General features: G+C 36.3%; 1 protein-coding gene across 6 annotated transcripts in view; it reads right to left on the reverse strand.

Moving 5' to 3' along the window:
* Positions 1–23,565, reverse strand: part of AASS (aminoadipate-semialdehyde synthase) — a 69,466-nt gene that overhangs the window by 41,633 nt on the left and 4,268 nt on the right. For all 6 annotated transcript variants that reach the window (XR_004070994.3, XM_031013217.3, XM_031013215.3 and 3 more), the window contains exons 2-8: positions 17,069–17,293; positions 12,918–13,094; positions 9,890–9,974; positions 2,079–2,146; positions 1,824–1,970; positions 419–497; positions 173–300 (exon numbers count right to left, since the gene is read on the reverse strand). Coding sequence is in view for 5 of the 6 variants with exons in the window: in XM_031013217.3 (XP_030869077.1) it covers positions 173–300; positions 419–497; positions 1,824–1,970; positions 2,079–2,146; positions 9,890–9,974; positions 12,918–13,094; positions 17,069–17,278 (894 nt within the window). In the remaining variant the exon portion in view is untranslated. The remainder of the gene's footprint in view (positions 1–172; positions 301–418; positions 498–1,823; positions 1,971–2,078; positions 2,147–9,889; positions 9,975–12,917; positions 13,095–17,068; positions 17,294–23,565) is intronic.

The following is a 23,565-nucleotide window of genomic DNA, read 5'->3' on the forward strand; positions in this document are numbered from 1 at the left end:
CTACTCCAAATACTCTAAAAGATGATAGCTCCAAAGGCCAACTCATGATACCCAAAGGACTCACAACAGGAAAACTGAAAGCCAATGTACAATTCATAATTTCTCTCCTTGAAAATAGCCTACCTACACTGTATCATAAGCAACCAACTTAAAAGGTGAATATGATACTCACATCAGTATTAAAACGACTTATGTAGCGCTCAGGATGTTTGTCATACTCTGCAGGATCATACACACCATCTGTTTTCCTGACAAGATGATGATGACGACTTAACACCGTCCCATACACTTTTCTGAGGTCTTGCAAAGGAGAAAGAAATTAGTAAAGTGGGTGACAAATAATAAAAATTTATGGTGATAAAATATTATAACATAGACTGTTAAAAACATTAAAAGTTAGTCATCTCCTGTCCCTTACCTCCAGTTTGGGAAACTTCTTTTAATTCATGGGGCTCCACATATTCACAAGGTAGCTCATTAAAGATTGCTTGGGCTCCCTACAAATAACACATGAGTAAAAATCCAAAAATCAATAGAAAAAGAACCAACATGGTTTTCTGCAAAGATCTGATCATTTTCCCAACAATTACATAGCTCCACTTGCCTTCCCTACAACCAGGACTGCAACACAGAAATACAGATGAGTTGCTTACAACCAGCCTGCTAGCTAGCTTTTATTCCTGTTTGAACAGCACACTTAGAAAGGGCTTTAATTTTTTTCTTTTTTACTTAAGCTACTCAGAGTATCAATAAGAGTGTTTAGAAATGAGGGAAAAAATATTTCCATTTATTTTAGATCCATTGCAGAAATTATTTCAAATGGGGAAATTATATTTCCTACAAAAGAAATAATCAGATGCTTACCTCACAATATAATAAGAATGATATCCTATTTGTAAAATATTTTCTTTGAAGAAGGAATTATTTTACAATGACAAGTTTCTATAGGAGATTACAAACACATTCTTAAAACCACCAGAGAAGGAAGAAAGCATGAATTCCAGTCTCAAATGAATCTTCCTAACATCTTGTTTGCAAAACTCCAAGTAGTCTTAAAAAATGGATATCGTGAGGTCACTTTCAAACTCGTGGACATTTTAGTGATGGAGGTAAAACAGATCACCCTCAGAACAGACCTTTACACTGTTAACAATGAATTATCTTATTTATTTATCTATTTATTTATTTATTTTACTTTGAGACAGAGTCTCGCTCTGTCACCCAGGCTGGAGTGCAGTGGTGCAATCTCGGCTCACTGCAACATTTGCCTCCCGGGTTCAAGCGATTCTCCTGCCTCAGCCTCCTTAGTAGCCGGGATTATGGGTGTGCGTCACCATGCCTGGCTAATTTTTGTATTTTTGGTATAGGTGGTGTTTTACCATATTGGCCAGGTTGGCCTCGAACTCCTGACCTCAGGTGATCCGTCTGCCTCGGCCTCCCAAAGTACTGGGATTATAGGCGTGAGCCACCATGCCCGGCTGAATTATCTCTTTTAAAAAAACAAAAAGAAAGGAAGAAAAAGTATTCCAAGACTCATATAGCTAGCAATAAACTAAAAGCTATATGTGTGTATGTATGTGTATAGATATACACACACATATACACTTAGACATACACACACACACATATATACACACACATACACATACACACATACTTAGATCGTTACTACTTTTCACTATGAGAAAAATACGTTGGTAAGAAAAGTGCCTAAAATAGAATCTCCAGTCCATTTGAAATACCCACAAAATGCCTGCCCACATCATTTGGGTTAGTTTCAAAGTTTTGGATTGTTTTACAAAAGGAAGTCAGGTAAAATTTACCTTAGAAACATTACCAGTTCCTGTGAACACAAATGTTAAGGGTCCTATTGACTTAGGCATCAAACCCAAAGATATTTCATAGCCAGCATCACGAACAGCTTGCACAGCCTGACTGCTATTCCTGTAGTTATGAGCCATGCCAATGTGCTGAAAACAAACATACACAACTCAAGTTAGTCCACCAGCTCAGCATTTTTTTATTATTAAGGTGTGAGATGTGTTTTCAAAAAAATAAGCGAAATAAACATCTCTTACCATAAAAGGTGTGTGATGTCCCAAAGCAAGGAGCCTTAAACCCATTCCATGTAAAATGTTGATCATTCCTGTTACAGAATCAGACCAATAGAAAGACTATTAGTTGGGAAGAATTTAAGCTGTTCTCTCTGCTCATTCTCCAATCTGCATGGTGCCCTGCAGAAGCACAGATCACGCATCTCAGATTTAGAAGAGGCCTCAGTAGATTGTATCCATCCTCTCAACTTTCTGCCATCAAATGCGCTAACCCAAATGCATCCCCACCTATTCCTTCCACCTTCAATCCTGATAAAATAGGAAGAATGTTCCTCTTCTTATCTAAGGCTAATCTCTCCACCTTGGCTCCCGATCCCATCCCTTCCTGTCACCCAAGGAATTTATTACTGAGTTACTCCCCTCACTATCCTTCCCTATTGCTTCATTCTTATCAGCATTTAAACATGCTCCCATGCCTCCCATAACAAAAACAAATGAACAAACAAAAACAAAGTCACCATTAACCCTAGGGCTCCCATCATCTATTTAGTGACCTAAATAGCTAAACTCAGTGGACACATTGTAGATCAGATCAGAAGTACTTGGCAATGCAGACCTCTTCTTTGTTGAAATGAAGAGTGCCCCTCAGCATCCCAACTTGAAATTTTTAATCCTACGTTTCTGTAGGATCCTCTTCCTGTGGCAATTTCTTTTATATTATTCACCCTCAGGATTATGTCCTGGGCTCTATTTTCTTCCATATCTACATTTGTCCCTTAGGTAATCTCATCTAGTCCTAAATTTCAAGTACTATCTATATGCAGATGACTTCAAGTCTCTCTCTTGAAAACAGATCTTCCTTTTGATTTCAAAACTTAGCCAGCCACCTTTTTATGTCTGTCTCAATTTGGATGTTCTTCAGAAAGCTAAAATTCAGCATCCCTGCAGCAAAGACCTGAGCATCCATTCTTTCCTTATTCTTTTTAGGAAAGAACTTTCCATGCTCCTCCATTCCCCATCCTCACCCGCAAAACACATCCCTACCAAATTTTCTTTTGTCGTTTTTCTAAAGTCAACTTATAAAGAAATAGTTTACATACAACATAATGCACCCATTTAAAATGTATAGTTTGGTAACTGTTAACAAATATACACATCTGTGTTATTACCGCCATGATCAAGATACAGAGTATTTCACCAACTCCTGGTCTCCACAACTACTGATCTTTCTCTATAGATTAAGTTCTTCTAAAGTTACATATAAACGAAATTTTAAGCAGTTGTCTCTCAGTATATGCAGGGGGTTCGTTCTAAGACCCCTACATATGTTAAAATCTGGGCATACTCAAGTCCCACAGTCAGTCCTGTGACACCTGCCTGTATGAAAAGGTGGCCCCCCATAAAGGTGGATTTTGCATCCCATGAATATAAGCGGACTCATGCAGTTCAAACTTATGTTGTTCAAGGTCAATTGTACTCTTTTACAATGTGTCAGCTTTTACTCAGCATCGTGTTTTTGAGATTCATACATATTTTGTGTGTATCAGTATAGTCTTTTGTTGTTGAAGAGTTTCCCATTTCCATTTCAGTTGATTTCTCTGCTCATCATTTGGGTTGTTTCCAGGCTATTATAAATGGAGTTGCTATAAAAAAATTCTTTGTATAAAATATTGTATTTCTCTTAATAAATGCCTATTAGTGGAATTTAGTTTGTACCTTGATACTTAAGTTTTCAATTTCTTCTTGAGCTGATTTTGGTAATTTGTACATTTTGAAAATTTATCTAGTTCATCAAAGTTGCCAAATTCATTGACCTATTCATAATATTCCTTTATCCTTTTAATATTTAAAAGATATAGTGATGGCCCCCTAGTATTCCTTCTTAGTAAATATTGTCTTCTCTCTTTTTCTATCAGTCTACCTAGATGTTAATCAATTTTACTGATATTTTTCAGAGAACCAGGTTTTGGTTTCATTGATTTTCTCTATTCTTTTCCTGTTTTAGTTTGATTAATTTTCTCTGTATCTTTATTATTTATTTCTTTCTACTTGCGTTTGATTTAATTTCTCTTTGATTTTCTAGCTTCTTATAGTGGAAGCACAAATTATTAATTTAAAAACTGTCTTCTCTAATAAAAGAATTAAATGCTGTAAATTTCTTTCTAATTGCTACTTTATACCCCACACATTTTGGTAAGCTATACTTTAAATTTTTATTCTCTTAAAAATATCTTCTAATTTTCCTGTGATTTCTTCTTAATCCATCAGTTATTCAAAATTACATTGAATATCTCCCAAATATTTGGAAAATTTCCAAATATCTTTCTATAAAAACTTCTAGGTCAATTCTATTACAGTCAGAATACATACTGTATGATTTCAGACTTTCAAATTTATCAAAAATTGTTTTGTGACTCATTCTATAGCCTATCTGGGAGTTTTTAGGCCATTAATGTAACTATTGATATAGCTAAATTTAAAGCTACCATGTTGCTGTTTGTGTTCTTATTTCATTTGTACTTTGTTTTTTTTAATGCCCTTTTTCTTGTATTTTTGCTTGAACTGTGTATTTCTTAGTATGAATTTTACATCCATTATTGGCTTATTAGCTTTAGAGCCTTGTTTTATTTTTAATCATTGTTCTAGGTTACCATATGCATCTTTATCTTATTATAGTCAACTATCAAGTAATATTATACTACTTCTGGTATAATAAAATAAACTTGTTACAAAAGTATGGTTCTATTCCTTTTCACCTGTCCATCATTATTGGTGACATAAGTTTTATTTCTACCTGTGTTATGAATATCACAATACATTGTTTCATTTGAAACTATCAATTATCTTTTAAAGAATTTTTTTGTTTTTTGAGACAGTTAACTCACTTTGTCACCCAGGCTGGAGTTTAGTGGCATGAACACAGTTCACTGCAGCCTCAACCTCCCAGACTCAAGCAATCCTCCCACCTCAGCCTCCCAAGCAGCTGGGATGACAGGCACGCACCGCCAAGCCCAGCTACTCTTGCATTTTTTTGTAGAGATGGGACTTCATCGTGTGCCCAGGCTGGTCTCAAACTCCTGAGCTCAAGCAATCAGCCTGCCCTGGACTCCCAAAGTGAGCTACTGTGCCCAGCCCTAAAGAAAAGTTTTAAAATAAGATATGATGTTTTTTATGTTTGTTTACATTCTACCATTTGTAGTGTTCTTTATTCCTTTAATTCAATCCATGTTTTCAACTGACTTCATTTCCTTCTGCTTGAGAAATTTTTTAAATACTTCTATGTCAGTGAATTTTATCAGCTTTCATTTGACCAGAAAATCTGTGTTTAATCTTCATTTTCTAGAAAGATGTCCAGAAAGATATTGAAAAGATATTGTCTTTGGAAATATATTGTACTGTGCATAAAATTATAAGTTGTTTGTTTTCTTTCAGCACTTTAAAGATGTTGCTCCACTTTCTGCTAGCTTAAACTGTTTCTGATTAGATGTTTGATGTTCATCTTAGTTATTCTATGTATATGGTTCCTTTTTCCCATTTATTTTCAATGTTTTTATCATTATTTTTTAGCAAGACAATTATGATGGTTCTACTGTCATTTTCTTTGTGATTTTTTATTTCTATTTTTGGCTTGGGGTTTATTGAACTTCACTTATCTGTGTATTTATAATTTTTATCAAGATATGGGAATGTTCTGGTCATGATTTCTTTCCTTTCTTCCTTCCTCATTGCAGTAGAAATTAAACAAAATGGAGCATAAAAAGAGAAAAAGACTGAGAAAAAAAAAACAGAATTTAAGTGACAGGTGGTGATCAAATGCTCTAATACATGTGTATTTGGAGTCCCAGAAGGAAGAGAGGGAGGTGAAAGGAAAACAAGCCTTAAGAGAAGCAATGTAATCCACAAACAATTGCCTGTTAGAACAAAGCCCAATGCTCCTAAAAGGAAAACAACAAAATCTATCAACAATGTAAAATGAACAATGTCTGGCATTCAGTAAAAAATTATGAGTCTTGCAATGGAACATTAACCTGGAGATAATCAACAACGGAAACAATCCCAGAAACAAGAAATGACAGAGATGCTGGTCAATGTGCTCAAGGATTAAATGAAAACACAAACAAAATGAGGAGTAGAGGAAATCAATCTATCCACCATGTATCTATCAATCAATAGACACTACAGAAGAAAATCTATATATGTTCTCTAATCCTCTGCTTATGTATAGATTTTCCTCTGTGGTATCTATTGATTGATAGGTAGATGGACTGATTTCCTCTATTTCTCTCCTCATTTTGTTTATGTTTCCATTTAAAACGTGAACATACTGAACATTTATTATAGCTGTTTTAATCTGCTTGTGTGCTAATTGCATCTCTCTCAAAGTAGACATTAGGCTCATTTTTAAGCTTTTATAGGAATGAATGTAGAATAGGCTTTATTAAGAGCTGGTTTAGCCACACACTCCAGGGCTTCCCTGAAAGCCTTATACATTCAGTTAAGTCTCTCCACTCTGGCTGATGCGACAAACTCTGAGAACAGTTTTCCATAGAGTTCCCTGGCAATTGTTCTTTTCCATAAATTGTTCCTAAGGCAGTCTCATGAATTTTCATCCTCCACTTAGCAAGACTCCTAAGCATATTTCTGGAACACCATTTCTGCATAGCTCCTCACTGTTTGGTACTATGTGTTGTCAATTCCAGCCAACTCAGGCTCCCCAACTCCTATCTCCTCAGCTTATTGAGTTCACCAAGCTTTGCATCACATTTCCATATTCATACCATCTGATAATTTCTCCAGACAGAAAGCCAGGGTGAACATAGAGCTCACCTCATCTATTTTCCATCTATCAAGGATCACAAGTCTGTACTGCCTGTTGTCCAATGTCTGATAACATTGTTTTCTATATCTCATTCAATTTTTCTAGTTGGTTAATGACAGGATAGTAAGTCTGACCTCAGTTAATCTTTCACAGATGGAGGGCACACGGTTTTTGCAGCAGACATAGTTGCCCAGTTATAGATTACATTTCTCAGTCAATTTTGACCAATGGGTATGAGCAGAAATAATATATTCAGATTCTTGGTCACATTCTTAGAAAGGAAGCTACTTGCCTTACTTCCTTTCTCCCCTTTCCACTGACTGGAAAATAGCAACCTGAAGGGTCACCTTAGAAATGAAAGCCAAGTGTTGACAGTAGCAAAGGCTTCCTCTCATTCCACCATCCCTAGACTTCTCACTCCTGGACTTCTAGCTTATGTAAGCTCTGTTTTGTGGAGTCTCCATTATAGCAACTTAGTATGTAATCTACTAATACATTGTCCTATACAGAACTCATTTACTCTCTTCCCCAAATTCTTCCTCCATTCCTGTGGGTACTGAAAGAACTGAATCACTGTCCAAGTTTGGTAACCTGCATGTCATCTTTAAAGTGTCTCCCTCACCCCCTCACTCCTACATCCAATCAGTCACCACATCCTGTGAATTCCACCTTCTAAATACTTATAAGAACCACATATAGTTATTTCCATATACACTCTAATTATACTGAACTTATTTCTATTCCTCAAAACTATTATTTTCCCCCTCTTCACTTTGAGCTTTGCACACTTGTACTGTCCTCTCCTACTTCCCTGAATCATTTTTAATCATTCTTCAGATCTCACCTTCAAAGGCACTTTTTAAAAGAAAGCTTTTGCAACAGCCAAGTTCAAATACCTTTTGTTTTGTTTGTTTTTTGTGTGTTTGTTTGTTTGTTTTTTGAGATGGAGTCTTACTCTGTCTCCCAGGCTGGAGTGCAATGGCATGATCTCGGCTTCCTGCAACCTCCACCTCTCAGGTTCAAGCGATTCTCCTGCTTCAGCCTCCCAAGTAGCTGGGATTACAGGCACCCACCATCATGCCCGGCTAATTTTTGTATTTTTAGTAGAGACGGGGTTTCACCATGTTAGCCAGGCTGGTCTTGAACTCTGGACCTCAGATGATCTGCCCTCTTCGGCCTCCCGAAGTGCTGGGATTACAGGTGTGAGCCACAGCACCCAGTGTCAAATAGCTTTCTTATAGCAATTAGCACTAGCATTGTATTTGTGTTTACTTGCCTGAATGCTTCTCTAAGAACATGAACCACATCCTATTCATGGATGTGGTCCTACTTCTGAATATGGTGACTTCTAAATAAATCAACTTAATTCCAATGTATTAATTCTGTCTAGGTAAATAAAACCCTCATCTGGATGAGTCCTGAAAGGCCTTAGGAATCATAGTCATCAGAGGTCTCTCTATTACTGCTTTTATACTAAGAAATTTAATTTTCTGTTAGTTTAATAGAGCTGATTTGGGTGTTGGGTGAGGAAAGATATGAGGTGAGTGAATAAAAACAATGAATTTGTTTGTTTGTTTTTAAAGACAGAGTTTTGCTCTGTTGCAAACTGGAGTGCAGTGGCGTGATCTCGGCTCACTGCAAACTCTGCCTCCTGGGTTCAAGCAATTCTCATGCCTCAACCTTCTGAGTAGCTGGGATTATAGACATGCACCACCAACGGCTAATTTTTGTATTTTTAGTAGAGACGGGATTTCACCATATTGGTCAGGCTGGTCTCAAACTCCTGACCTCAAATGATCCACCCGCCTCAGCCTCCCAAAGTGCTGGGATTACAGGCATGAGCCACCATGCCCTGCCTGAATTGGTTTTAAGTAAAAGAATTTTTTGAATTTCACATTTTTGCTTAGATTTCTTTATTATTTAAAAAGCAGGTGGATGCAAGTATAATATTAATAATAAGCAGAATGACATAAGCCATAATAAGTGTTTGAAATGCTTGTTCCCTGGTGCCGTAAAGAAACAGCACATGAACATAAATTTAATTTATTTAGTAAGGCCATTTTTACTTCCTGCAGAAAGGGTACACTCACCAGCAGTTTTGCCACAAGAGTACACCGAACAAAAGAGACAGGGTCATTTATAACCTGACACGCCCACCCTACTGCTGTGTCCGCTTTCCATTGGCTGGAACGAGACCTCACGTTCTGTATTTGTTCCTACTGGCTAGCAACTTAGAACTTTTTAAAAGAGGCAAAGGTAGAGGAGAACAAAGGAAGGAGGAAGTAACTTGTGGAATGCTGAGAAAGGTAAAAACACTTTTAAATAAGGAAGAGGAACAGGCTATGACTTAATGCTTGCTTGGACCAGTATAAGCCTGCCGGGGCAAATATTTAGAAGCACAGGTCTGAATAAATTTTGCTTCTAAGAGAAGTTACTATTTATTCCTAATTAAATGGGGACGAAAGTCTTTGAAGAGGAACCTCTACTTTTACTTTTTACATAAGGAATCTTCTATTTTTATATAACAAGGTCAAACAAATAGTACCGAAGTCATGACCTTCCTTATTAGACCTGCAAGTAGTCTGATCTGAAACAGAGCTACAACATATTGTGGTGTTTCTTAACCAAACAAGGTTCAAAGAATTAACTGGACAAAATTCCTGCCCCTGGACCTTTTTTCCCTTTCTATTTCTCCCTATCTTCTAATTCTCAATGTCTCATTACTGAACTGATATCTCCTTCTAGCCTTTCGAAAGGAACTACCTAAAAATCAGAGCTTGTTTGTAGTTGCTATCCTTCTCCCTGCTTTTTCCTTTGAATTTTTGCAATAAAATGTTTTTAACCATTTATCTTCATACTTTATTCCACTTGTATTCATCATCCTTCAGCATACCTTCATTTTAATTTTTTCCATGGAAATAAACACTCCTATCCCCTTGCCACAGAAAAGAGAAAACTCACAGTTATTCCCCAAGCCAATTTAGAAAGTGGGTGATGTAAGCCCTGGCATACTTACCTGCCACACCAGCCCACTGTCCAAATGCCACTACCCGTACTCCTCTATGATCCACCATTTTCTCATAATCAATAAGGCGAATTTCCTGAAAAGAGGATAAAAAAATTTCAACTGGACCCATTAAGCTTAATTTTAACAAGTAAAGACATATATGAGCAAGTAAATATTTCACATTTTTTCCTCTGAAATACACCTTAACTTGCTAACAGAAGCTACCATCAGGTATACCATGAAATATTTAGAAAACGCCAGGTAGCAAACCAATGGTAGGCTTGTAATTAGAAATGAAAAAATGTTTGTAGCAGGTGCTATACCCCCTTTGATGGTAAGCAATGAAATAATAAAGGTAGAATTTCCTTTACCATTCTGCCCCCACCCACCCAGCACCATCTATAAACATGTCTAAAGCCCCTCTCATCCTTACATCCTTCCTTCTGGTCAAAGAAAACAGATCCCTTTTGAGACGAATCTCTGTGACCTAGATCCCAGCTTCTCTCATGTCCTCCAAGACCACTCTTCTTGAACTATTACCTCTTTCTTGCATCATCCCTCTTTACATTCTTTCTCAACCATTCTAAGTACACTCAGGTCTCTTCTACCTAGAAAATAACACTCTCTCTCAACCTGGAAAATAACACTCTCTCTCAACCTGGAAAATAACACTCTCTCTCAACCTGGAAAATAACACTCTCTCTCAAGTCCAAGCACAGATATTTTTCTCTCTCCTCCTCCTTCTCCTCTCTTTTTCTTTTTCCCTCTCCTTCCTTTTACAGGTAACCTTCCTATTAAAAGTAGTACACGATTCCTTCGAGTAGCTCAGGATAAAACCTGGAGTGATTCCTACTCCTCTCCTTTTCTCATATTCCACCTTTATGTCATTTCTCTTCCTTGCCTTCACTAAAAACATACTCTTCCTCTTTCCTTGAAAACCTTTCCTCTCTCAGGAAAGCATTCATGTGTAATTATACACTATTTTAAACAGTAATTCTATTTCCTCAAAGATCGTATAATTTTTATCATGTTCATGAATTTAAGAATGTTTATCATTCTTCCAACTCCAAGTAATTGGTTACAAAATGCTGCCCAAAAGCAGCCCTGTTAGGTCAGTTTTTTAAAATTTTCTTATAATGAACAAAAGTTAAAATAACAAAAAAAGTTCCTAAAGTAATTTATAAATACTTTATTTGCTTAAAGTGGAACATTCTTCCTATAGTATTATTTCCATCAATTACTTTTGAACTTATTCTTTAGAAATACTACAAATTAACTGTCACCCTGGTCTACTGTATTTGGAATCAATTGGAAGTATTTTACACTCCTATATAATAGGTATTTTCCATTGCTTTTACTGTTTATGAACCCACCAATCCTCTGCCCTAATCTCGGATCCTAGCTCTAACATCTTGAAGATGTGGACCTTAGACTTCTTTTTCTATACTCCCTTCCTAGGCTCATCCAGTCTCGTGGCTCTAGACACCACCTGGTCTCTCACAACTACAAAATGTATGTCAGGAGAAGCCGCCCTCCTGAGCTTCAGACTCATATCCAACAGCCCTCTTAGATTATCCCTTTAAATGTCTAATAGAATATTAAACTTGGCAGACCCTAAACTCAACTCTTGATTTGCCCACCGAAGCCTTTTTCTCTTGTAGTGGCATCATGTCATTCCATGGCAATTGCTTCAAGTAGCTCAGGCCAAAACCTGGTGTCATTCCTGACTGCTCTCCTTTTTTCATATTCCACCTTTATGTCATCAGTGAATCCTGTAGGATCCACCTCTAAAACATATCCAAGATTTGTCCACATTTCACAACTTTCTCTTCCACCATTTCTTCCAGGTGCAGGCCACCATCACTTGTGACTTACAGTCTAGACCAGCCTAGGTTAGCAGCCTTCTTAGTAATGTTGCTCTCCTCCTCCCGCCTCCAACCATTGTTGACACAAGAGACAAAATAAGCATTTTTTAACATGGTCTACTCTAACCCCACACTCAAAAAGACCTTCAGGCCTTTGCATTACTATTCTGTCTGCTTAAAAGACTCATCTCAGATGTATTGGCTTGGTCCTTCACCTCCTTCAGATTGTTGCTCAATGCCACTTTCACAATGGGGTCCTCCCTGACCATCCTACTTAAAATAGCATCATCACCTCCCAGTGCCCAGGACTCCTTTTCTCCTTCAATATTATATTTATCTTCATCACACATATTCCCAAGTGGATATTAGATGTCTTATTCATTGATTATCTGTCTCCTCCCACTAGAATGTAAGCTTTGTGAAAATAAAGATACTTTACTCTTTTGCTCTTTCATTGGAACAAAGTGTCAGACACAGCATCAGCACTGAATAAATATTTGTTAAATGAATATCTTGTGTTTTAAACAGCTGCTAGTTTTTTTCATAGTATTTCTATCTCAAAAATGCATTTTCCCTTATGAATGTGAATAAATGTAAAAATTGTCTCGGCCAGGCACGGTGGCTCATGCCTGTAATCCCAGCACTTTGGAAGGCTGAGGTGGGCGGATCACGAGGTCAGGAGATTGAGACGATCCTGGCTAACACAGTGAAACCCCATCTCTACTAAAAATACAAAAAATTAGCTGGGCGTGTTGGCTGGCGCCTGTAGTCCCTGCTCCTCAGGAGGCTGAGGCAGGAGAATCACCTGAACCTGGGAGGTGGAGGTTGCAGTGAGCCCAGATTGTGCCACTACACTCCAGCCTGGATGACAGAGCAAGACTCCATCTCAAAAAAAAAATCCCATCTGAAAAACAAGGTAGTAGATTATATGATCCCTGAGGTTATTTTCAGCTCTAAAATTCTATTTGGTAGTATATGGCCAATTGACCTTATAAATTGGTAAATTGTTTAGGGTAAGAGCTTTTATCATTCTTTCCATTTCAGAATATAAAAGGAATGCAATGTTTCTCTTAAACTAAAGAAGAAAAGAAGACTAAAACTCCATTTGGGGGTTAAAAGTAAAAAATATTATTTTTCTACATTAATATTTATAAATATTAATCACTAATTACCTGTTTTAGAATCTCATCCAACAAGCCCATATTGGCCTCCTGAGCTTTTATTGTGTGGGAGAAAAATGCATAAGTCTTCCTGGACATTAATTTTTCCTCTGGAGGTCTTTTAACTCCTAAAATTAGACAAGCTTCAGAAATATCCTCCTGAAGAATGCCACCAGCTTTGACATAGTCCTGAAATTGTAATTATGATTAAAGGTTATTATCCTGATTTGTAATATCCATGTTTTCTTGAGCAAAATGTGTAGCAAAGGCACAACAAATCTTTTGAAGGAATAAAATCTGTATGAATTAGAACAAATAATAGAACAACTGCTTGTAATGTTTGTACTTGTTGGCTAAAGATAAATCTATCATGTCAACTCTTACAGCATTAAACAATTAGAAAACACAGCATATATATATATATATATGTTTAAGAAGAGTTTATAATTTGGTCATATGCACTAGCACATGTGACTTAAGCATAATTGTGAAATGTATATTTTGTACCAACAGTACACTGAAATATTAAATGCCAAATTGTGATTTATTAGTTGTATTTTTAAAAGATAAGACATAATTATAACATTTATTTTTCAGTGTTTACCCAGTTAGTATTTATTACTATCCTTACTGTACATTAGTCCGTGCTAGAGATGAGATGCTAAGTTACAAGGAAAGATTGTCAAGATCCCTTGTATAAAGGAGCTCACAAAATATAGTAAAAAGTACTCTGGATTGGAGTAAATGAAAAATACAAAACATGATCAGCAGTATCTAAGTGATATGCTACTTTAACTGATATTGAGATAATTCCTAAGTAGGATGATCAAAAAAAATATGAAAATTAAATTAATCTGAAAGGTAGGATACCAAAGAAATATGAGAATTTAAATTAATCTGAAAGGCTACCTGAAATTTAGAGAAATGAAGATGGCAAACACAAGATGGTAATATCAGTAAGAGGCATTGAAGGCATATATAAAAATACAAAGAGAGAAGTAAAGAGACATTTACAACATACGAGTAAACCAATTTGGAAATGTAGGTTGAATGTCATCATGGCTAATACAAGCTTTATTGGGTAATAAGTAACAATCATTGATATGTATTAATAAATTACATGTACTTTGCTAAGCTCTTTGCATGAATTATCTCATTTAAATTTCATACAACTCTCAAGAGGTAAGTACAATTATAATCCTCATTCAATCAATGGGAAACCTGAGGCTTACAAACTTAATTGAGATTGCATAACTAGTACATGGAAGCAACAGAGAGACATATCTGATTTTTAAATAAAGAGGTATAACCCAAGCAGAATTAAAAGAGCAATTGAACAAAAGATAAGTTTAGTTAGGAATCTACTTCAAAGGAAAGTAGAGATGAATAACAGAGATAGTTAAAGAATGAATATACAATTTCTCCCTGGTTTCTTCAAAAACAGTCCATTTTCTCATTTGTAGTAGATTGGTAAATAAACCATGGTAAATCTGTACAATGGAGTACTTATCACACAGCCATGAAATGAAATGAAATCTCTCTAAGAACTTACATAGAGCAATGTTCAAGATATGTTGTTACTAAAGAAAGAAAGCAAGGTTAAAAGAGTGTATATAATAGACAGCCTTCTGTATAAGAACAAAAGGGAAATAAATATGTAAATACACACACAGGTGTTTATTTTTGCAAAAAAAAAAAGAAAAAAGAATGATAGATCAGAAACAAAAGTAACCTCTTTGGGGTGGGTGAGCGTTGGATGTAGGGGATTAAAATGAAAACATGACTTCATTTCTGGAATTTGTAAATGTTCTACTTTGAAAAACAAAATTAAATCAAAAATGGGAAAGCAAACATTAAAACTGAATAGAAACAATAATATATAAATCCAGATGGATATTAGATTGATGACGAAACCACACCAAAAAAAATTCAAATAAGTTTTTTAATACAACACTCTGAATATTCATTGTCAGATATATTCTAAAGGCAAAAAAAAAATCAAAGAAATAGTAAACTTCATTTAGTGGGCTTACTATTAGTTGTAATAATAGTATTGTGATCCTGACACTATTTATACATATCATAGGATAAAGCAAACAATATGCATTAATATTAAAGAATTAAGATTTTTACTGTTGGAGAAAACAGATGCAAATATAAAATTTTAAAGGTAAAAAGTTGTGCAATGTTAAATTTTAATTTTCCTGGACATTAATTTTTCCTCTGGAGGTCTTTTAGTATCAGTATTAACTCATGATTAAATAATATATATATATATGTGTGTGGGCATCTGTTTGTGTTTATTTCTAAACTCTGTACACTAATAGAGCCTAAGAGCAACAGTATCTCAGTAACAATAAACATGCTTAACATCAGATACCAGATCTTGGTCTCTATATAATAAAAGAAAACAAGTCTTCTTGGTGAAATTATTAATTTCCTGATGTGGGGCAGGAAAGGTACAAGGTGAGGCTAGGACAATTTGTTATTCTAAGAAACAAGAAAGCTCAAAGGTAAATGGATTCACATCCAAAGGACAGAGAAGCCCCCTTGGAAGGACTCACACTAACCAATTTTGGGATAATTCAGACATTAAAAAGAATAATGGTAAATGGATTGAATGAAAAAGTTCCATGCTTCCAAAATATACTCAAAAAAGCAAAAATTAAAGAAGCATAATGCAATAGTAAATTTGAGTCCACACTTTGATAAACAATTCAGTTCACTGTAATAAAACGGTTCACAACTCATCTTTTAAGCAACATCCTAAGATTCATCTTGTCAACATGAAGATGTATATATAAACTCCTCATAACAAGGCTTTAAATGCAATGATAAGAAAGTTTTTTAAAGAAATTGTTAAAACACTGAATTACAGAATTCACAGTTTGGTAAACAGTTCAATGCACTGTAATAGAACAGTTCACAACTCAAAAAAGTGGAGGAGTGGAAGAAAAGAAAACCTCTTTTCTAAAGAAGAATGTCAGCAAACAAACTTAGGGGAGTGATAAAATTAGAAAAGCATCACTTCACAAGTCTCCATGTAAAAACTGATTCAGGCAAAGATTATCAATGGAGGCTGACATGATTAGTTGTAAAGTTATTTGAGGAATAGGAACATCACAGATCTTAAAATACCATACCACAGATGACTCAGTAATTACAAAGGGTGAAACAGACTTTAACAGTGAAGAGCTCTCACTGTAACCACCTCAACCAAGTGACCACACATTGCCAACCATGGGACGACCTGATGTTTTGTGCCTTTGATGTGATGCCATGGGAAGAACATATATCACTTATGTTGTATTCATGCCAAACATTTTTGGCATGAATATAACATATAGAATATAATTAGAATATAATCTATTCACGAGAAAACAACCAGATTATTCGTGCCCAGTAGCAGGACACTCTGTAAGTCTTGGGGTCTAGAGTCCATGTCAATGTCAATATCATTGAAACAAAATCAGAAAGGGATGTGCTGTTCTAGATTGAAAGAACTAAAGACACACAATAATAAAATGCAATAAAGCTTCATTAAGCCTCAATTAAAATAAAAGGCATTTGAGGCAATGGGGAATTTGAACATAGACTATATAAGATGATATTATGAATTATTAATTCCTTAGGTATGAAAATCATATTGTGGTTATGTAGAAAACATGGTTTATTCTGAGGAGATACACATTGGAGCATTTAGTAGTAATGAGTTATGATGTCTGTGATCTAATTTAAAATGGTTCAGGAAAGGAAAAGTATACATATATATGTATATTGCTAAAATAGGAATGAGAGTCAAACCTATACCATAATATTATTTTGAAGAGCAAGTGGAATGATGAACATGACAGGCTTCTCTCAGAGTGGCAGGCAAGGTACATTCTCAAAGGAGCATTCTCTGGGTGCAAGAATGGAGTCTTATCCCCCTAGTCCCAGAACCAGGGCTGTACATGAAGGAGAGAATGATTGAAATATAACATCTCCTAAAAGTAAGTTCTTTTATTCCTCAGCTGGAGTAAGCATAGGGTGAAAATAATACTTTTAATCAAAGTAAAGAAATCAAAGTGACACTAGCAAACATTTTATTTTCACTCAGATGCTCCTTAATTTTCATATGCAGGTTCATTTTATTCTCACATAAAAACATTGGAAATACTCACCTTATCATGAATGGCCCGCCGATTCGAAGGCTGTATCAAGACCTTGTATCCCAGATTGGTGATGCCTTTGATGTGCTTGGGAGCTAGAGGGGCCCTTCTCTCCCAGGCGTTCACATCCTCCCTCCGGACGGCCAACACAGCTTTGTGGTGAAGACCCTTGGAGAGGCTGACCCCCAGCCTGCCCAGTCCAGTCCTATGTACTTGCAGCATCTTGACACCTGGTGACTGTAAAGACAAGGTAAAGAGCAGAGCAACAAAAGGCAGCAGGGCTGGCAGATCAGTTCTGGTCTCCTGAGAAATCTGAGGTAAAATACAACCCGCTCTTATGAAAACAGACGCAAGGTAGAGAAGAGGGAAGGGAAAACTGGGATGTCAAGTGTTCCTTTAAAGCCAAGTTTTCAAAAACAAGATTATTTAACTGCAAAATTTTAGAAAGTATAGAGCAACGTGTGTGACACTATCCAATAACTGCTAAGCTAAAATAGCTTTTTAAATACACATTTTATCAAACATCTATTCGGCACAAAAGTTTTAAACAAATTAATCTATAATGCAAATCCAGGAAGATAATAAAGAGCAAGACTTTCAGATTGGTCTAAATTTTGATGGCATAAAGTTTGAAATCCTTATAATGGTATACAAGGTTCTTCACAGTTTAGTGCCAACCTCTTTCCAGTTCATCTCTGACCATTCCCAAAACAAGTGTTTCTCAATGTGCCCTAGTGTCAGTCAGTGAACTGTTTTTTTTTAAAAAAAACAAAAAACAAAAAAACTGGTTCACAATTAGATGTGTACATAAATAGAAAGTAAGCATTTAGAAGCCTTAATATCACATGATCATATTTATTTATTTATTTTTAGAGATGAAGTCTCACTCTGTCAATGCTAAAATGCAGTGGTGAGATCATTGCTTACTGCAGTCTGGGCTCAAGTGATCCTCCAGCCTCAGCCTCCCTAGTAGCTAGGACTACAGGTGCACAACCACCCACCTGGCTAAGTTCTTTTTTTTCTAGTTTATAACAAATTACTGGGATTACAGGGGTGATCCACCATGTCAGGCCACAAGATCATTTTTTCTAGTAATTTATTGTTACCGGATTTTACAAAAGTATTGGTCCTCAACAGATTGGGAATTTAAGAAAACCAATCAACCTGTGTAAACTAGTTCAACCATTGTGGAAGACAATGTGGCGATTCCTCAAGGATCTAGAACTAGAAATACCATTTGACCTAGCCATCTCATTACTGGGTATATACCCAAAGGATTAGAAATCATGCTGCTATAAAGACACATGCACACATATATTTATTGTAGCACTATTCACAATAGCAAAGACTTGGAACCAACCCAAATGTCCATCAGTGATAGACTGGATTAAGAAAATGTGGCACATATACACCATGGAATACTATGCAGCCATAAAAAAGGATGAGTTCATGTCCTTTGTAGGGACATGGATGAAGCTGGAAACCATCATTCTGAGCAAACTATCACAAGGACAGAAAACCAAACACCTCATGTTCTCACTCATAGGTGGGAATTAAACAATGAGAACACTTGGACACAGGAAGGGGAACATCACACACTGGGGCCTGTCATGGGGTGCGGGGAGGGGGGAGGGATAGCATTAGGAGATGCACCTAATGTAAATGACGAGTTAACAGGTGCAGCACACCGACATGGCACATGTATACATCTGTAACAAACCTGCACGTTGTGCACATGTACCCTAGAACTTGAAGTATTAAAAAAAAAAAAGAAAAGAAAACCAATCAACCAAACAAACCTATTCTTTAACCAGAGGTGTTAGAAGATTAAGAAGCAGAGTTAAATCACTCTGCTTCCTAGAATCCAGCTCACCTTCACTGTTCACCTTTGTTGCTCTAAACATGCCAGTTCCTCTTCCTGGGTTTTCTCTCCATACATGGCCGCCTGCTGTTGTATTAAACCCCGACCTGCCTCAACCAGTTTTCCAACTGCTATTCAAGTGAGAAGATTGTGTAATTCCACTCATTCAGTCAATCAAGAAATAGTTACTAAAGGCTTACTATGATGAATGTAACGGGCTTCTCTCAATGTGGCAGGCAAGGTATATTCTCATGAATAAACTCTACTCAAATCAGCATTCTCTTGGTACAAGAAGTGTCTTGTCCCCCTAGTCCCAGAACCAGGGCTGCACATGAAGGAGAGAATGATTGAAAGATATCATCTACTAAAAGTAGTTATTTTATCCCTCAGCTGGAGGAAGCGTAGAATACGGTGGAAATAATACTTTAAGCCAAATTAAAGAAATTAAAGTGACACTAGTAAACATTTTATTTTCACCCAGATGCTCCTTAATTTTTATATACAGGTTCATTTATATACAGGTTCATTTATTCCTATGCAGAATAAATCTTATGTAAATTTTTAAAGCATAAATATCCAGGCTTAACAGTATTCTATCCAACTTCAATTGGATTCTATCCAACTTCAATTTTGTAGCCAAATGTCATTTCAGATGATGATTTGCTGGATCATTTGAATGATAAAACTTAGTTTTCCATGTAAACTTGGCAGCAAAATATAAGGATTCAATGATTTTTATACCTTCCAGAAATTTTCTACCCATCACCACTAACAACATATAGAAAAGCTTGCATGAAACACATTTCTTTTACATCAGACTGCAATCTTGGAAGAGCACCAGCTTGATGGATGGGGAAGGCTTGACCAAATAATTAAGCATACAAGTACATTTCCTGGGGGCAAACAACTACTTGCTACCTAGACAGTAAATTTATAGGACACTCTGCAACAGAATCAGACAACAGACCAAACAGCGAAGAGTCCAGCTAAGAAGGCTTTAGGAAGATGGCCAAGAAGAAAGAAAGCTGCACACAGCAAGAGAAACTGCTGATGATTAGGAGTTTAGGCTTTTATTCAGGGCAAAATATGCATGCAAAATAGATTATCAACATTTCAGTAAATGACTGTTATATACTGCATCTATTTTTTGTTTATTCACGTGCTTTTGTTTTTTAAAATAGATTGCATTAAACTCAATCCCAAACCCATAACATTCAGTCTTCTCGAAGCCAAAAGAAAAACTAGAACCTGAATCCCTTAGTTTCTAATAAAACCAATTCCAAAGATAGTGATTCCTTTGAACATACACAAATGTCCAGAAACATCCCATCTTCCCAGCAGAGGCTGTGTTTCATGAATTCACAGGTGACTACATACCCCTGTAACTTTTATTATGAGTCGAAATTCTTGACTCCATCAGGAGGAACATGTGGAGATAATTTAATCCCTCCCCTTTAGCCCAAGCTTGAATGTTAACCTCACTCATCCCTCACTCAGTAATAATCCCTGCTCCTTCTCCCACCACCTTCTTTGTCTGGGATAGGGCGAGAAAGCAGTAGACACACACACAGACACAAACACAGACAGTCACTTGTAACATACACACATATACTTGCAAAGGCCAACTATCTTGGAAGACTAGGGAAAAAGACAGAAGTGCCTGGGACTGAGCTTCAGTTTATTTGGGAAGCTACTTTCACTTTCACTTTTGCATGGAAGGCTTAAATAATAATTTCTGTAACTTTCATTATTTAAACAAATGTAACAGTAGTTACCATTGATTAAGCATCACATGCCAAGCTCTATGCTGAGCACTTTATGGATATCGTCTTATTTCCTCCTTGCAAAAATCTTATTAAGTAGATACATATCCCCATTTTGTAGATGAAGAAACTGAACTGGAATCATATAGGATCTGTTGCTTTTAAGCAGAAGCAGGATTCCTAGTTTAATGTTTAACACCTGGAATTTTCTCTTCTTTGCCAAAGCCTACAGATTCACACCATATAGATCCAACACACGCCTCCAGCCAACTCTTGTTTCAGAAAGAAATCAGATCCATATGGCTTTGCCTTCAACAGTTACAGTGAATTAGCAGTTCTCCCCGTAGCATGCCGTGCCTCTCTTGACCCCTTTTCCTGCTTTATACTGAAAATCATTCCTGAGTACCTGCCAAGACAAATTCTAGATTTCTGAGTGCTTAGAAAAAAAATGGTTTGATTATAGTATAACTGCTAGTTACTGCTTGAACCTTAAAACTTGGTCTCAGCATAGAACTTTCCAGATCCACAGTTCATTTGCTTCTAAGGTCTTCAAGAAATAGGAAATAGTGAGAATTTCTGAATTGCACTGCAGGTGTCTAGTATTTCATGGAAATGCCAACGGGGGCTGCTTTAGCTTTTTCTGCCCTGGATTTTGTGGTATTTTTCAAGAATATCAGGAAGTAAATTCAATGTATATTTCTGGAATGCCTTCAATGATGGAAGGAGGGAAGATCAGGGTTTACTCACCACCAGCTCTAGTGAGGTTACCCGACAATGTCGGGTGCTGATAACAGCTTGTAACACAAGCAAGGAGGATGTAGAAAAGCAGGAGGCAGAGAGGGGAAAAAAAGAGCTAGAAAGAACAAAGAGGAGGAAAATAGAGAAAGAGAAGTGTCACACAGGCAAGGGTGGGGTACAAGACCCTTCCTCTGACGAATTGTAACAGTCTTCCCTTTGTTATATGAAGGTTAACATTTCAAATATAAAAATGAAACTTAAAAGATTTCTTCTCTGTTTTTGTAAAATAGAACACCACTAAGGTATACACTTTTATTTACCTAAAATTGATCAGGAATTTGAAATGTCTCTAAAAGTCATGGGAGTATTATAGTGAATTGCAGCGAGATACAGTAGACCGTGTTTATCTGTGGGTAATACATTCCAAGAAGCCCAGTGGATGCTTGAAATCTCTGATAGTCCCAAACCCTATATATACTATGTTTTTTCCTATACATACATACCTATGATATAGTTTAATTTATAAATTGGGCACTGTAAGAGATTAGCAACAATAACTAATAAAATAGAATAATTATGACAATATACTGTAATAAAAGTTATGTAAATGTGGTCTCTCTCGCTCTCTCTCTCTTTCTCTCTCACAATATCTTAGTGTACTTTATTCACCTATTTTCAGACCAGATTGACAGTGGGTAACTGAAACCATGGAAAGCGAAAACTTGGATAAGAAGGAACTACTATGTACTGAGACAGGAAGATAATAGTGAAGGTTGCCCAGTAGCAATAGGAGAACATACTCTATGATACTGTCTTATCTTTCCATCTCTCAAGGTGGCGAGACTTAATCTTTTAATTTGCTAACTTTGCAACAGAAACATGAGAATCAGAAGAAAGAACATGCTTGAATGTTCTTTGTATTTTTTTATTATTTTCCAGAAAAGGGAAAGGAAAATGACAGAGACAGATAGAGAGAGAAAAAAAAGGACACAGAGACAGAGCTCGGCACTCCGTACACATCCCATTTTCTTTCAATGACCATGAGCTGTCCTATGGTCACTGAGTACACCATCATTCTAAATCACATGGAGTAACCAAAGCAAAGCAGATTCTGTAAAATGTATTTATAAAATATTATATTTAAGAAAAGCCACTCTCAGGACAGAGAATCTCATGTGTGGTTAGAAAGGTCATTTCAGAGTGTGAGCAAAGTGGTCTTTTGTACAATTACACATATTAATATAAAAACAGCTAGTCATTTGCTTATAGCACGAATATTTTCTAATATTTAAATTATAATGAAATCCAGAAAGTCTCTTGATAGAGTTATCAAAATAAAATCTTTTGTACACGGAATATGGGACAAATGCTTTTGATTCTCTTTAATTCAAAAAATATTTGGGGGCTACTTAAGATATGCACAGCATGATGCACTTGGTAAGGATATAAAGAAGCAGTAATCCAATCCCTGCCCATGTTCAGGATTAGTTTTATCTAATTAAATGGTGCTGATCAATATCTGATAGTGAATTATTAATTATTGATTATATCCAACTATTAGAGTCAAAGTGGGCCTGATAGAATGTAATCTAAAATCTACTATTACAAATGAGAATAGTGAGGCCCATAGAAATAGGGGATTTTTTTCTGTTTTATAGAAAGCATTTTCCAAGCCACTATTATGTATTTTTATGACTTATCATAATGGATGTCACAGTAAGTCTGTTGTTCTCGTTGGTATAACTTTTTAAATGTAACTCGATCAAGATTCTTCTCTCTGCTACTTTTCAGGCAATATTTATGCCTTAAAATGATGTGTTTGGCCAAGCACAGTGGCTTATGCCTATAATGCCAGCACTTTGGGAGGCCAGGGTGGGGAGATCACCTGAGGAGTTCGAGACCAGCCTGGGCAACATGCAAAACCCCATCTCTACTAAAAATACAAAAATTAACTGGGTGTGGTGGCGCATGCTGGTAGTCCCAGCTACTCGGGAGGCTGAAGCATGAAAATCACTTGAGCCCAGGAGGCTAAGTTTGCAGTAAGTGAAGATCATGCCATTACACTCCCACCTGGACAACAAAGTGAGACTGTCTCAAACAAACAAACAAACAAACAAATGATGTATTTAATTTTTGCAGTTTTTATA

The sequence above is a fragment of the Gorilla gorilla genome, chromosome 6, assembly GCF_029281585.2.
Source record: "Gorilla gorilla gorilla isolate KB3781 chromosome 6, NHGRI_mGorGor1-v2.1_pri, whole genome shotgun sequence".
In the NCBI taxonomy this organism is placed as follows: Eukaryota; Metazoa; Chordata; class Mammalia; order Primates; family Hominidae; genus Gorilla; species Gorilla gorilla.